General features: G+C 39.7%; 1 protein-coding gene across 2 annotated transcripts in view; it reads right to left on the minus strand.

Moving 5' to 3' along the window:
* Positions 1–836: 836 nt before the first annotated feature.
* The window catches only part of ANK3 (ankyrin 3), a 334814-nt gene continuing 320704 nt past the window's right edge, over positions 837–14946 (minus strand). For both annotated transcript variants that reach the window (XM_042959816.1, XM_007095800.3), the window contains 2 exons: positions 14053–14133; positions 837–2250 (listed from right to left, as the gene is read on the minus strand). In XM_042959816.1, the coding sequence (XP_042815750.1) occupies positions 14062–14133 (72 nt within the window). In that variant the 3' untranslated portion in view covers positions 837–2250; positions 14053–14061. The remainder of the gene's footprint in view (positions 2251–14052; positions 14134–14946) is intronic.

Raw genomic sequence — 14946 nt, forward strand, 5'->3', positions numbered from 1 at the left:
CACTAAGGTAGGGCTCAAACTCACCACCCTGAGATCAAGAGTCATGCTCCAGTGGCTGAGCCAGCCAGGTGCCCCATCAGCAATCATCTTTAATGGACAGGAAATAGGTGACCCTGTCAAATGGCTCTAAGCACCCCTTTCATATTTGTAAAGGGACAATTACTACCCAAGGCAGTACCTACCTCACGAAGTGGTTATGAAGACTGAATCAATGCGATGCACTTACAGTCGGGCATATAGAGAGTGCTCCAATTTTAGTGATGATAATTGTGAGTACCACCACCAGTATAGCCTGGCTCTGGGCTAGAATGAAAATTAAAACAGCCAGTCTCTGCCCCTGTTGAATTAATCATGTAGTGTCTGGTTGCAAACCTCAGTGCCTACCTACCAGGCCAATCAGGACCAACAAATGTAAGAGGCGGGGCTGGCTTCTGCACTGTCTGGACCCCCCACACCTGGTTGCAGAGGGCAAGCATGACACGGCCCCACAAGTTGTTGCCTTCTGGAAATGAGAACTGTTGTCAAATCTTGCTTTTTACGGGAAGTTAGAAATTTGGGTTATGTAAAATCTCCCAACTTCTAAGCACCGACCACAAACGCCAACTGCAAACAAACAAGAGCACGAGGGATGAAAAGCCCTGGAGGGTTCCTGGAGCTGTCAGTTGACAACTTCTGGACATGCGGTTGCAATAAGCCCCAATTCCCCACTTTTCTGGGGGCAGCACAAACAGGATGAGGGCAAAGATCACTTGTCGGTTAATCTTTAATTCTTCGCTCCTCCACGAAATGCACATTTTGCCAGAGAACACAAGGACACTGTAGAGCACAGGTGGGTGAAGAGTTTAACACAATTTATTTTATGCTTAAATAATCGACTAGGTCATCCAGTGTATGGTTTTTCATACATATGTCATTAGAGCTATGTGTCAATGAATGCTGATTTTATATGAATATAATCAACAAATTAAAGGATTTCACCAAAACCCAAATAAAAATGCCCTTTAAAACACAGCAGCCTTATTAACCTAATATGACACTGCTAGAATGGTTACAAATGATTGGCTTATTCAAAGGTGTCTACATCTTATAGCCAGTACACAATACAGTAATAATTGTACAGCGTGCTGCCATTCTACGAGCTAAGAATTTCTGTTTAGTCCATTTTAAATACCCCCGACTGGGGCCTCTTATGAGCACCATCCACCTCTAAAGCGGCAAGCATTACCCCCTTTTAAGCACTAACAGCACCCACCCTCCCCCTAAAGCAACTACTGTATAGGGTTTTTTTTTTCATTTTTAGTTCATTTCATTGAAAAATTGGCAATAGCAACAAATATTAGATGAAGGGCTTTGTGTTTACAGATAAAATCTTCTGTGTTGCAGTATACTGTAGTGTTTGCAAAATTGGAAAAGATTTAATCAAAATAAGGTGATACACATGCATCAAAATATTAGTATTCTGAAGAAAAAATTTTTTCACAGAACTACAGAATTCCTCATTTTGGGAATTATTTAAATTTGCAGCAGATTTTAAAGATTTGTTTCTGTTTTTTAAAATCAAGCTAGCAGTTTTGCATATACAAACATTATAATTGCTAATATACAAGAATCAGTGAAGATTCCCCCCCCACCCAGGACCCCTCCCTCCTCTTCTAGGGTGAAGTCACTTGAGACCCCTAGTATGTTAAATGCATTTGCAATATTCTGTTTGTGTTCTAAGAGGCAGTGCCTTATCAACATTTATTCTATTTTTCTGTTAGAATTTATACAGTGTTATTATTTACAGCAAAACTATAGATGTTTTAAAAAAGAAACAAATAGTGTTTATACCCTGACAGTTTGGGTCCAAGAAAAATAAGGCGAGCTGTTGTGGAGTTAGTAATTTTAGTGTTTCTCTGTGATTTCATCATCCCGTCTTCTGTCCCTTCTGGCGGCAGGAATTTCTTCCTTTTGTAAATGACACCAAATTACTTAGGATAAACTGTTAACAGCATGGCTTCTTGTATATACACTGCATTGCTAATTGCACACGCGTCAATCCTGGGAATGAAAGTGAATTTCCATGCTCTGTAAATTGGCTCATGCTAAATTAAAATGTGGGTAGATTTCTTTTTTTTTTTTTTGCATAAAAAAAATCATGCCATTAATGTGTGGAAGCAGCAAACACACACACCCTTCTCCATGAATTTTTACTTCCTGCTGACATCTCTTCCATGAATTTCTCAATACTGGCAGTAAAATTACACGATCCTGTGGAAAGACAGACAAGAGGGAGTGAGGTTAGCTTGCTTTCTTCTTCCTTCTTTCCTTCCTTCCTTCTCTTTCTCCCTCCCTTCCTTTCTTCCTTTTTTCTTTGCTTTGCTTTACTTTTCTTTTCTTTACTTTTCTTTTCTTTTCTTGCCTTGCCTAAGCCTTCCTTCCCATTCAACAGAAAAGCTTAGAGAACGAGGCCTCTACTTTCTTATGGGGTAGTTTAACATGATTCTTCTTACCAACACAATCCGTTAGGTCAAAACCCTGAGGTGTAGCTGAAAGCTCTTTGAAGGCAGTGACTTTTTCTAGGTAACCCTGTGATCTCCAAAGCACACTCTTCACTGTATGTGTGGTTTTTGAGATTGTGTTGGAAAAGAACCTCTTCTAGGGCTCTATCTCTAACGATCAGGTCACTCAGATACTTGGGAAAGCCATTTACAGCCCTTTGGGCCTAGTCTTATCTATAAAATGAGGCTCACAGAGGTGCTGTGTGGGATTTCCATCAACATCAAAATATCAGGGGTCTGGAGTTCTCATGGGCATAAAGGAGCCTGGGATATTGAGTCAGAATAGAGCATTTCAGGAATGTCCATATGTTTTATAAGTGCTCACTCCCCAAAGTACAACTAATCTTTCAAAAAGGGAGAACAGCATCATTACTTCATTACTCTGGAATTGCTTTTCCATGCACCAATTAAAATGAAAGACTGTCTTCCATCACTGCAAAGAATACTTTCCCTCCTCCTGCCCCACATCAGTCACGACAAAATCGATTCATTATATTTGAGCTTCTTTATGGAAGCTGAGAACATCTTGTCTTACTGAATAATAACTGCATAAAGTCTCAGTGTTTTATAACCAGTCTTAATACAGTCAAAGTAAATCAGCTGCTTTTGCTATGAACTCTTTCTTCATAAAACAAAGTTTGCCTACATATAGTTCATCGTCCTCTCTCAGTGTGAAGCGACAGACCTGAATACTGGCCCGAGAACAAATCCCAGCCCCTGTGAAAACCTGAGGAAAGCAAGAACAATTGTAGGAATAACCGTGTTCACTCACTGGTAAGCAGCAGACCATTTGTGCAGGCCTAGAAGCACCAGCAGAACTGGGTTTCTGTTGGGGCCCAAGGGTGTCCTCAGTGCCCCTGAGTTTGTTTACTTACCCCAGACAAGTTTCTGTCTCTTTAAGAGGGATCACCCAGGATACCTCAGCTTATGTAAACATGTTAGTACAGTACTTCCTCTGTCTGCTCTACGAGTTCTTGCTTCCTTTTTTGTGCTGAAAGTGCTACTGACCAGCATGCCCCAGGTCACTAATGCTTGGAGCCAAGAACATCAAAGTGTCAAGTGCTTCTGGAGTGATTTCAATATCTGCCCCCCTTCCCAGGACTCTGCAAAGGTTGTAGAGAAGGAAGGTGACTTATTTGGGCAGGACATGCCCTAGAAAGTGGGCAAATCCAAGTAGGATCAGGATTTTCTCACCTCTATTACCACTTATACCTAATCTTCTGGGCACTAGGGTTCTTAGATGGCCCTATGATGATGTTACCCCCGTGGTCTCCTTGTGTCTTCCTAGGGAGGCTTCTCAGCAGTCTTCTCTAGTTGAACCCCCTACCCCCCACACTGTACAGCTTAATCGACATATAATTCACATGCCATACAATTTATTGTAAATATACAGTTTGATAGTTTTCAATACATTTATATAGATATGCAATCATCACTACAACCCAGTTGAACTTTTTTTTTGTTTTGCATCCTCTCTTCCAAAAGCCAATCCAATTTCCCAGGTTAATCTTGCCATAAGAAGCAAGGTGTTTCTCCTATCACCTTGATGCAAGCACATGTTATCTTTTATAGAAATATTGGATTTGTTTCTATAATTTTTAAAAATGCTATTAATTATGTCCATTTATATTCAGGTATGGTATGGGTGATAGTTAAAAAGAAATTGGGGAGTGAGTTCCTCTTGTAAATCTCTCTTGTTCTTGGTCATACAATCAGAGTGTGTTGGCCCTAACCACATGGGGTGCAGGAAGGTCATTCATTGGATAAAAGACTTTATACCAAGTACAGTGTTCTACAAAAAGCATGAGTGCCTTGGCTGAGAGACTGTATACCTATTATAAAATATTGACATCTTACAAATTGTGATGAGAGCGCCATCTGATGGAAAGGTGTGATGGCAGGGGCCATCAAGATGACATTTCAGAAATAGAATTTGAGTCCTTTTTTCTTTTTGGATTTAAGTAATACATCTGAGACAGAGGCCTTTGCATTTAGGAATCTGTCTTTGGGTTTTGCATGCTTTTCAAACCCAAAGGTAGTAGAAACAAACATTCCTTTTAATCATTTTACTATATATATATATATTTTTTAATTTTAAGAAACATTTTTGATATATAGAAAAACAGCTATCAGTGTATTTTCATGGCAGTTTATATCTTACAGATGAATGTTGTATTTTCCACATCCATTTTCAAGTCAGGGGTATGCTTGAGTTAGAACCACAATTTCCTTTACAGATCCACATACCAGTGGTTTTTAGCCCCTAGGGCCCACCTTAAAAACAAAACAAAACAAAATCACCTGTCTTTAGTTTGGTATATGAAGCTTTCTGCAGTTCAGCCCAATCAGGCTTACTGTCCACTACCCCTCAGCGAGAAGCTTTTTCATAATCTCCAATGGTTCTCAAACTTGGGTGCACATTAGAACTATCTGGGAAGACTTAAACCCAGGGTCCAGACCACATCTCATGCCAATTTATTTAGAATTTCTTGGGGTGGAGCTCCAAAAAATCAAAAAAACCTCAAATACCAAAAAACTTTTTAAAAACTCTCTAGATTATTTGAATGTTCAACCATGTTTAAGAGGCAACCATATATTCTAGAACACTGCTTCTCAAAGTCTAATATCTTTATGTATCACCTAAAGTATCTTCAAATGTGGATTCTGATTCAGTGGGTCAGGGTAAACTCAGAGATGCTGCATTTCTAACAAGACTCCCAGGTGACACTGATACTTCATGGACCACACTTGGGGGAGCTAGACTGTGTGCTAGTCAGCAACACATTGGTTTCCAACTTCTTTTTCTTTTTTTAAAGTAGGCTCCATTCTGGGCACGGAGGGCCTGAACTCACGATCCTGAGAGCAAGACTTGAGTTGAGATCAAGACTCGAGCTGAAATCAAGTTGGACGCTTAACCAACTGAGCCACCCAGGTGGCCCACCAACTTCCTTTTCCTTGCTCATGATTTTGTATCCACCTATACTTCTCTTCCCCAATCTTCACCAGTATCTAACTCCTCTCCATCCTTCAAGTTTGTTTCAAATGTCATCTCCATGAAAGTATAGACTCCGCTCTCCCTAAGGAGATCGGCCTTGGCAGGTTAACTGTTACTCGTCTTTAAAGACTTAGCTCTGTTACAGCTTTAGGAAAGAAAGCCTTTTCTAGTATGCCTTTCTTATAGCCTACTGAGAACGCAGATTTGTCATACTATTCTCTTCCATCCCTACCACCTCTCTTCCCTTCCTTTTTTTTTTCTCTCTCTTGAGTTACAGAAGTCATGGGACTAAAAATATTTTTTCCTAAGCATTAATTCTAGTTCTTCATGTAAACATGATAAACTACAGTGAAATTTAATAATTCCCAGTTCATACCATCCAGTAAATGGTTTTTTGAGTTTGTTTTTTTCTAATGACTTGTGACTTTAAAAATACTTGAGGTCATAGGGCCAGTTTAAAAAAAAAATACTGGGAAGATATTGATTTATATTTTGGTTGTGAAAAAGATATACTAATTAAATAATAAAATTGTACAGCTATTATTATTAAATGTTATGTGCCAGGCACTGTTATAAAATGGCTTAGCTCATTTAATAACAATAAGGTACTATTATAATCTTGCATTTTACAGATAAGGAAACAGAGCCACAGAGCTAGAAAACAAACCCAAGAGAGTGAACTTGGTACATAGTAGAGCTAGAAATGGAAATCAAACCACCTGACTCTACAATCCTTGCTCTTGACCTCAGAGCCAAGGCTTTTGGTTAATTAGGGATTTTTTTAAAGGGTAAGAAAAGTAAAAACAAACAAAACTAAATAAAAACAGATCTTCCAAATAAATTCAGGGAAAATATTCCGAAGTGAAGCAATTCAGGCACCTTGGATTTCTGGAAAGCAGAATCAGGAGATCTGGGTTAAAATCCAGATCTGTCATTAACTAGAGCCATTGGGCTTTTGTTATCTATCTCTGTTCATTCCTTAGTAAAGAGGAATGAGAATGCCTCTTTTAGTAATTTCCCATGGAATTTCTCTGCTTTTGATGTTGGTATACTTCAGAATACTTTCAATTATTTCACATCCCTTGTTTCTCAGAGAATTTCAGTGATGCTGCCATTCCAACTTCTTCCACTGTTCCCTCCTGGCACCCGTCGCATCTTCGTCTACAGGCCACTGGTCCTGGCTGCCTTAATGCTACTACTAGCTGAACTTACTCAGTACTTACTATGGGCTTGCCTGCCGCTCTCTGAAGCAATTTACTTGTATTAACTCAGCTAATTCCCACAACAACTTTATGAGGTTTGTTATTCTTCCCCCAGTAGAGGTGAGGAAATGAAGGCACAGACCCCAGCTAAGTTCATGTAGCTAGTAAACTCCCTGGCAGGTCCATCGACTCTGGCCACTTCACTTCTCACCCAAATACCAAAAATGACCACACTATGATCTCCAGCCCAGGCTTCTCTCTCTGATCATCATCAAATGTCAAGGGCCCTGCACGCTGACTATCTACAAAGCTACTTCATCACCCAGGCTACGTCAATCACTAATTTTGATTTTGTGGTCTTAGGTTCTATGATTTTGTTAATAATTACCCTACATACCTATAACCCTGATGTCTTTAACTCTCGCTCTTCTCTCCCAACACGGAACTAATCTGGTTCCTCAAATCTTTTCTCCGCTTTTCATTCTCTCTGTTCCAGTTCAGGCCCTCCTCTGTGTTGCAGATCTGAGGCCCTTGTGTTCAAACTCTCTTCTTCCTCTACTTCTATCAGAGTTACCTAAATCATATCTGATCATATTATTTTCCTGCCACAAAGCTTCCAGTACCCAACTGTATCCAGGATAAGAGCCAAACTCTTGAGCAAAGCACGTATGATTCTCCACACTGCTGTGTCTCAAATGCTACTCTTTCTTCAAAAACTAGTTTGGGGCGCCTGGGTGGCTTGGTCGGTTAAGCGTCCGACTTCGGCTCAGGTCATGATCTCACGGTCCGTGGGTTCGAGCCCCGCATCGGGCTCTGTGCTGACAGCTCAGAGCCTGGAGCCTGTTTCAGATTTTGTGTCTCCCTCTCTCTGTGACCCTCCCCCGTTCATGTTCTGTCTCTCTCTGTCTCAAAAATAAATAAACGTTAAAAAAAAAAATTAAAAAAAAAAAAACTAGTTCAAATACGTACTTCTGAGAAACTTTAAAAGACCTCCTCTGTTGGAGGGAATTATATCTTCCAGTGGTTGCCCTGAGCATTTTGTTATATCATTTATTACATTTATGTATTTTGATTTGTGTGACTTATGATCATGTGTGCCTCTTGGACTAGACTGTAAAGTTATAGTGGGCAGGGATTCTCTCAGATAATAACGTCAGACTTAAAATAGTATCTTACAATGTTGTGCTCTCCCTACTGCCTACACGGTGTGTGTCACAAACCTTGCACATAGTAGCTAAGAAGCAAAGGAGCTCTAAATGTGCATGGTCACCTGCCTACAAAAGCTTGTTAGCTGATCTACATTATAGGAGAGTTTCTCTCATCCACCACTATGAAAAACCACACAAGTATACTGCAGGGTTGAGGCTGAACATGTAGGTGATCTTAGATGATAGGATATAGAATAGCTTTGAGATGTCTAGGAAGGAAGAAGTCAGAGGTAACCTTTTAACTCTATTCCTCTTCAAAATCTTGTTCCTTGGGAGCTCCTCCCAGGCTCACTTTAATCCTCTCCCTAGGGGTTCACATCTATTCTCTCCTGTTCCCTTTCTCTGGTATTCAACATTTACCTCTTTAGTGATAACTCGAACATTTCTAGAAGTGCAGCCCCAACCTTTCTGCAGAGGTCCAGACTTATATATCTAAAACAATACTTGGAAGTCTCAAAAGCAGTTTAAACCCAAATCTAAGCCTGAATGCTTGATGTCCTTTTTTAAAAACCCATTCTACTTCTGTTCCTTTCTCTACTGCCCTGTTGTGTCAGCCAGAAACCTGGGGATCATTCTTGACTCAACCCTTCTCCATCCTCCCTGCCCCTCCAAAGTAATCTACCTGTTGATTTTCCTAAAGCTACTGCCCAGGTCCTAGCCCTGCCACTACTACGGCTTAGTTGAACTGCTCAGTAACCTAACCAGTCACCTTCAGTTTATTCTTGTTTCCCCTCCAACCCATTCTCTACATAACCTATGTGCTTTAAAAAAAAAAAAAAATTGGGTCAGGCTCTTGGCTAAAATCCTTCAGGGGCTTCAAATTCTTTTAGAATGAAATCTAAAGCCTGTTCTCTGGCCTGTGATGATGCACCCCTCACTTAAGTCATCATGTGCCTGCCTCATCCACCACCAGCTCACCAGGCTCTGGTGTACACTTCTCTTCTTTCATTTCCTCAACTATGCCTTTTCCCGGTCAACGCTTTTGCTCATGTCGTATCCTTTGCTTGGAGTCTGCTTCTCCTCTTCCCCATTCTTTTCATGGTTGGCGCCACCTATAAGTTCTTAGTTTAAATGTCACGACTTCTTTTCTTTCTTCTTAAAGATTTTATTTTTAAGTAATCTATACACCCAATGTGGGACTCGAACTCACAACCCCGAGATCAAGAGTCACATGCTCCACAAACAGAGTCAGTCCGGTGCCCCTATGTGTCATGATTTCAGAGTGACCTTCCCAGCCCCCAAAAGTCTAAATGTGTTTCCGCATTATTCTTTTATTGGATATTGGACTTTGAATTTTTAGCCCTGAAGCATCTGTTCCATGCAGGCTGAGAGATTAGGAGGGGCAGGGCCCATGGAAGTTTTCTTCACCATCATACATCCAGCCTTTCCACTTTTAGCCAGGCAGAAGGTCAAATATTTTTTGAAGGAATGAAAAAAAATGAACCAACTTTCTGGTTTAGAAAAAGTGTTGCCCTTGGCAAGCATTGTCACTCTTGGCTTCCACATGGCTGTGAGATTCTGAGCATTTCCCCAGAAGAGGTTTGGAATACAGCTGCTCCACAGTCTTTTATGGCTACATCTGGGGACCTTCCTTTGCTACAACCTCACTAATCAGCCCTCTAATGGTACTTATGAAGTAGACACTTAGAGGTTACCCCCTTCAAAATGGATGTCTGCTTTATTTTAAAAAAGAACAAACATCTATGAGTATTTTCACTGTGTAAAATATGAGGACATTTACTATAGGTTGTCTATGTACATCTGTTTGATTCAAAATTTGCTTTTAGGTCTCTAAGCATCATCAACTACTATTTAACTATGAATATAAGTTAAGAACTTAGGTTCTGGATAAGTTCAAATTTATTCTTTTGCTTATCAGCTGTACAGGAGTTTGAATAAATCATTTAACTTTTCTCAACTTCGGTCTTCAGAGCAGTACTTACCTTACAGCATTGTGTTGGGGATTATATTCAGTAATGTATGTAATGATCTTACCTAGTACCTGGCATATAGTAATCATTTGCTAGAACATGACTATTATTATTCAAATTGTAGACATACAGCTAAGTGTAATAGAAAGGGCACTAGGTAGAGTATCAATAATCTTGAGTTTAAGTCCTAGTTCTACCAATCACAAGCTGTGTGACAATAGAAATGTCATTGACCTCTCTGAGCCTTGGAATATTCATCTGCAAAAGGTAGCAAACAAAATTGGCCTAACCTATCTAGAAGCTTCTTTGAAGGATTAAATAAGACAAAAATGTAAAATCACTTTGTAAACTATAAATCACTATACACTGTGTACAAATCTTCATAGCTATTGAAAGCCATTGGCTTTTCCCTTACATTAAAAACAGGATAACTATGACTCAGTATTAAAGAAAAGCAGGTGCAGGGTTCAGATAGCTCAAAATTTAGCTGGTTCTAAAATGGGAAATAAAAATTTTGATGTCACCATCTGAGACTCCGTGAAATTTGGCAGCAGTCTACTTGCTTAGTTGTTTTTGTTATTAAAAAAAAAAAAGGCAGCCAGCAGGCTATAAAAACTCTCAATATATTTGCAAATTGATTTCTCCAGAGCATGCATTCAGTGTCCTGGAATTCCAGTGGGTATTCTTGGACTCATTTCCCAGGTTCACTTACGGAAGGTAAATACCACGCTGGAGAGTAACGTGAGGCTTACAGTCAAATCACTGTTCTTTCCATCTGACACATTAAGTTTGCTTTCTGCTGGAGTTATTTTCACATTCATATAACTTCTACCTGACTTTCTCTCTCCTTTGAGTGGTGTAGCATGTGAGCCAAGGCCCTGACAACTTCTTTACGGGGTGGGTTATTTGTAATTTTAAGGCCTCTTGTACATTTAGTGACCATGTCGTATCTAAAGGACCTAGCACAGTTGTATTTTTTTGGTGTTATTTATTCACACATACTAGGTGGATGTTGCTCTAGAAAAATGGTTCCGCTGCAATGGGCAACCACTTTGGTTCATTTTCATCCAGTCTGAACAAGCTGGCAAATGTTGAGGTGCATACTGAACTCTCTTCTGGATTCCTTTCGCTTATCATTTACAACGGCTTAAATGGACTAAGTCAAGACTGCAAACTCATGCTTAGTGCTTTATTCATCTCTATGTATCTAGATATGTCTTGCACCAGGAACAGCTGCAAGACGTACATAACAAGTGGGTTCATTCTAGGTATTGACGCACTGATGTCATCCATCATTTTCTCATCTCTCACACTGTGTGGAAAGCAAGTCATGTTGATGTCTCCTGATTCAGTCTGCCTCTTACCATCCTCCTGGCCAAGCCAGCACCTATAATAGTTTCTTACTCGGTTTTCTGCTCATCCATTACTGCCCCCTCTGGTATGTTCTGTGCCTTTGCAGCTAGAGCGAGTGATGCAGAACGTACACATTGGACCATACCCCACCCTTGCCTGAGACTCTTTCTTCACTGCTCTCCTTCTGCTTTTAGTGTGCAGACCAGAATCCCTACAGAGGCTCATGAGGCTGGACAACTCCCACCTTTCCTACCTCTGCAGACCCAAGGGTCAAACTCTCTGCCAGCTGCACTGACCTGTTTCCCCAGATTCTCCCTTCCTGTTCCTCCCCATTCTGGCCATTGCAAAGTGCTGCTGCACATGCCTAGAAGGTGACCCCAGACACCGTCAAACTTCCCTCTTCACCCAGTCATGTCGTGTTCAGTCTTCAAAACTCAAACATCACTTTTTCAAGGAAGCCCTCCCTGTCACCTCAGACCTCAAGTCTCCAGTCAACATGGTTGAGGGTGTTAACGGTGTTGGCTCTGGTGGCAGGTTTGTACCTGTTTCTGGCAACTCTACGTGATGTTGGGCAATCTGAGCCCTATTTCCTCATCTGTTACATGGGGATGATAGGGCATCTGTCCAAGAGGGTTAGCTGTGAGAATGAAATGAAGAGCAGAGTAGAACACTTGGACGAGTATATATGGTAAATATTAATTTCAGAATGTTCTGCAGTTCTTGGTAGTTTTCTCAATGCCATTATACTGATGTGATTAGTTATGATTGGTTAACATTAAATCCCCAAAACATAAGCTCAGTAAGGGAAAGTACCATGCTTATGTTGTCTACTGAGAGTTTCTCAGTGCCTACGCAGAAAGCGTCACAGAAATGAAGTGAAATAAATCTTGGAGTGAATAAACATATGGTAAGCTTTCTTGAGAGGGAGGGATTAGGAATTTATCTGGGCCTGCAATAGTAGACACAGACCCTCATCCCTGCCCTAATTCTAACCCTAATCCTAGATCTTGGGGAAAAAATGATTTGATTATATATATATATATATATATATATATATATATATTACATAATATGTATATATTATGTTATATATGTATATGTTATGTATACATATACATATACAGGTATATATGTATACATATATATGTATATATTATACATATATGTATATATACATACAATGGAATATTACTCAGCCATAGAAAAGAACAAAATCTTGCCATTTGCCACAACATGGATGGAACTAGAAAGTATTATGCTAAGTGAAAGAAGTCAGTCAGAGAAAGGCAACTACAATATGATTTCACTCATATGTGGAATTTAAAAAACAAAAAAAAATGAGCAAATGGGAAAAAAAAAAGACAGAGAGAGGCAAACCAAGAAACAGACTCTTAACTATAGTGAACAAACTGATGATTACCAGAGGGGAAGCTGGTGGGACGACTGGGGAAATAGGGGATGGGAGATAAGAGAGTACTTGTGATGAGCACTGGGTGTTGTACAGAAGCGTTGAATCCCTATATTGTTCTACTGAAACTAATATTACATAGTATGTTAACTATACCGGAATTAAAATAAAAACTTAGAAAAAGGAATTTATCTCAGCCTTAGTTGAGTCACAAACAAAATTCAGAGCAATGAGACTAGATTTCTCAGTTCCTCATGTCCACACTGCAGTAGCAGGATTCCGGTCACTGGGGAAGAGAAGATCTGTCCGAGTAAAAACTAGAATCTATATGCTCTTTGTCATTTTGACCAGTAGGGCTAAGAGAACTGCTGGTGCACATCCCTTGAGAAATCATGCTACTTCACCTCACGGACTCAAGAGACCTTTTCAAATTTCTTTTCAAAGCTCCATCTGCTTTTTTCATGCTTAGGAAATGACCTTTCATAAGTATAGCTAAAGATAATAGGATAACGTAAAACTTAGAAAACAATGTTTGTTAGAAATATCCTCATCTATGAAAAAATTTCAGACAAATTTAAGCAAATTCACCAAATATTTCACTTAAAAAAAAAAAAAGTAGTCCAGGGGTGCCTGGGTGGCTCAGTTGGTTAAGTGTCTGACTTCAGCTCAGGTCATGATCTCACAGTCTGTGAGTTTGAGCCCTGCGTTGGGCTTTGTCCTGACAGCTCGGAGCCTAGAGCCTGCTTTGGGTTCTGTGTCTCCCTCTCTCTCTGTCTTTCCCCTGCTCGCGCTCTGTCTCTCCTTCAAAAATAAATAAACATTAAAATTTTTTTTCAAAAAAAAAATAGTCCATTTACCTCCTATTTAATTTGCTCTGGTTTCTGGAAGATATACCAAGTAGCATATAGGGATCTCAGCCATTTAATTTAAAATGGGCAACCACTCTATTTCAATGGAAATTGAAATCTCAGAGGCCATTCTGCTAAAACAGTGAAAGGCTGGATGTGCACAAATCTCAGAGTGCATCAGTGAGAACTAACTGGTTGTTGCCAGACCGGCTTCCTGTCAGGCTGTATAATGCTACCACATTTCATACGGAGCCTCTGCTCTTAGAGGGGACTCAAAAATCACTGTTTACATTTGCTTCTGGAAACACCATTTACATTTAAATTCCTGACTAGTTTGTGAGGAGAAAGTTTATGAACTGTGACTGGAGTGTGTGTGTACGTTGCATATGTAAATATAGAAATAAGCCCAATAAGTTCATACTGGATATTCAAAGCTGGAATTCAGTGAAAAAGAGAGGAGGGCAGTGGATGGGGGGATCTGAATCACTCATCAAGAGAAAGGAGAGGTTTCACAGCGAGTTAAGGCCGACTGTTGTTGATATGAGCACACCTATTGCCTTGACTAACCGTTTACTGTTATGAATGGCTCTTCTTTTCCACATGACGGATTTCCTTCTTCGCTGTCTTCACCTTATAACCTTCTCCCTGCTGTAAAAAGGAATGTATGTGTTAAGATTTCACAGTGAAAGAGTTTTAGTCATAGAGTGGTTCCCATTCTGGTCCCTTGAGGCTGGATTAGGTAAGTGAAACACAGTTTAAAGCACTTTGTCACTTCACGTCTCAAAATACACACAGTCTATTTGGCGTAACCACACAAGCCTGGCATCATCGAGGCAAGCTAGAGAGCACCGTCAGAATGAATACAGTAACATAACTATACTTTGGAGTAACTTGATAGGTTAGTGATAAATAAAAGGTTAGTGACAAAAAAAGAATAATAGTAACAAATAAAAATTTTTTAAAGGTTAGTGATAAATTAAAAAAAATGAGTTAGCCTGTTCATTTACTTGTAAACTAGAAGAAATCATCACCAAAGCTCTCAAGGCACCCAAACCCAAATTATAACAAATATTAGTAAATTATAATTTATTTCTTCTTAAGCCAACAGAATTTTAAGCAATCTGTTGTATTGAGACTAAAATTTCTCAGGAAAGCACTGATCATGAACTAAACACCATAGGGATGTTGTTGATCTGAGGGACTTTTTTTTTTTTTTTTTAATTTGTGGAATTACCAACCCCTTCCTCATTACTGCAGATCAAGCAATCATCCATTTTCCATAAAACAAGACCTCTCTTCACTGAGCACCAGGGATACTTTTCCCTGAGAGCAAAATTGTACAAATACTCCACTTTTCCCAGCTTTATAACAGAAACACAGTAGCCTTTCCAATCTTTTGAGTTAGTCTTAAGAAATTTTCAGTGCACTTTTTCTTATGTAAACACAGGCTATTGGAGTTTC

The sequence above is a fragment of the Panthera tigris genome, chromosome D2 (assembly GCF_018350195.1).
Source record: "Panthera tigris isolate Pti1 chromosome D2, P.tigris_Pti1_mat1.1, whole genome shotgun sequence".
NCBI lineage: Eukaryota > Metazoa > Chordata > Mammalia > Carnivora > Felidae > Panthera > Panthera tigris.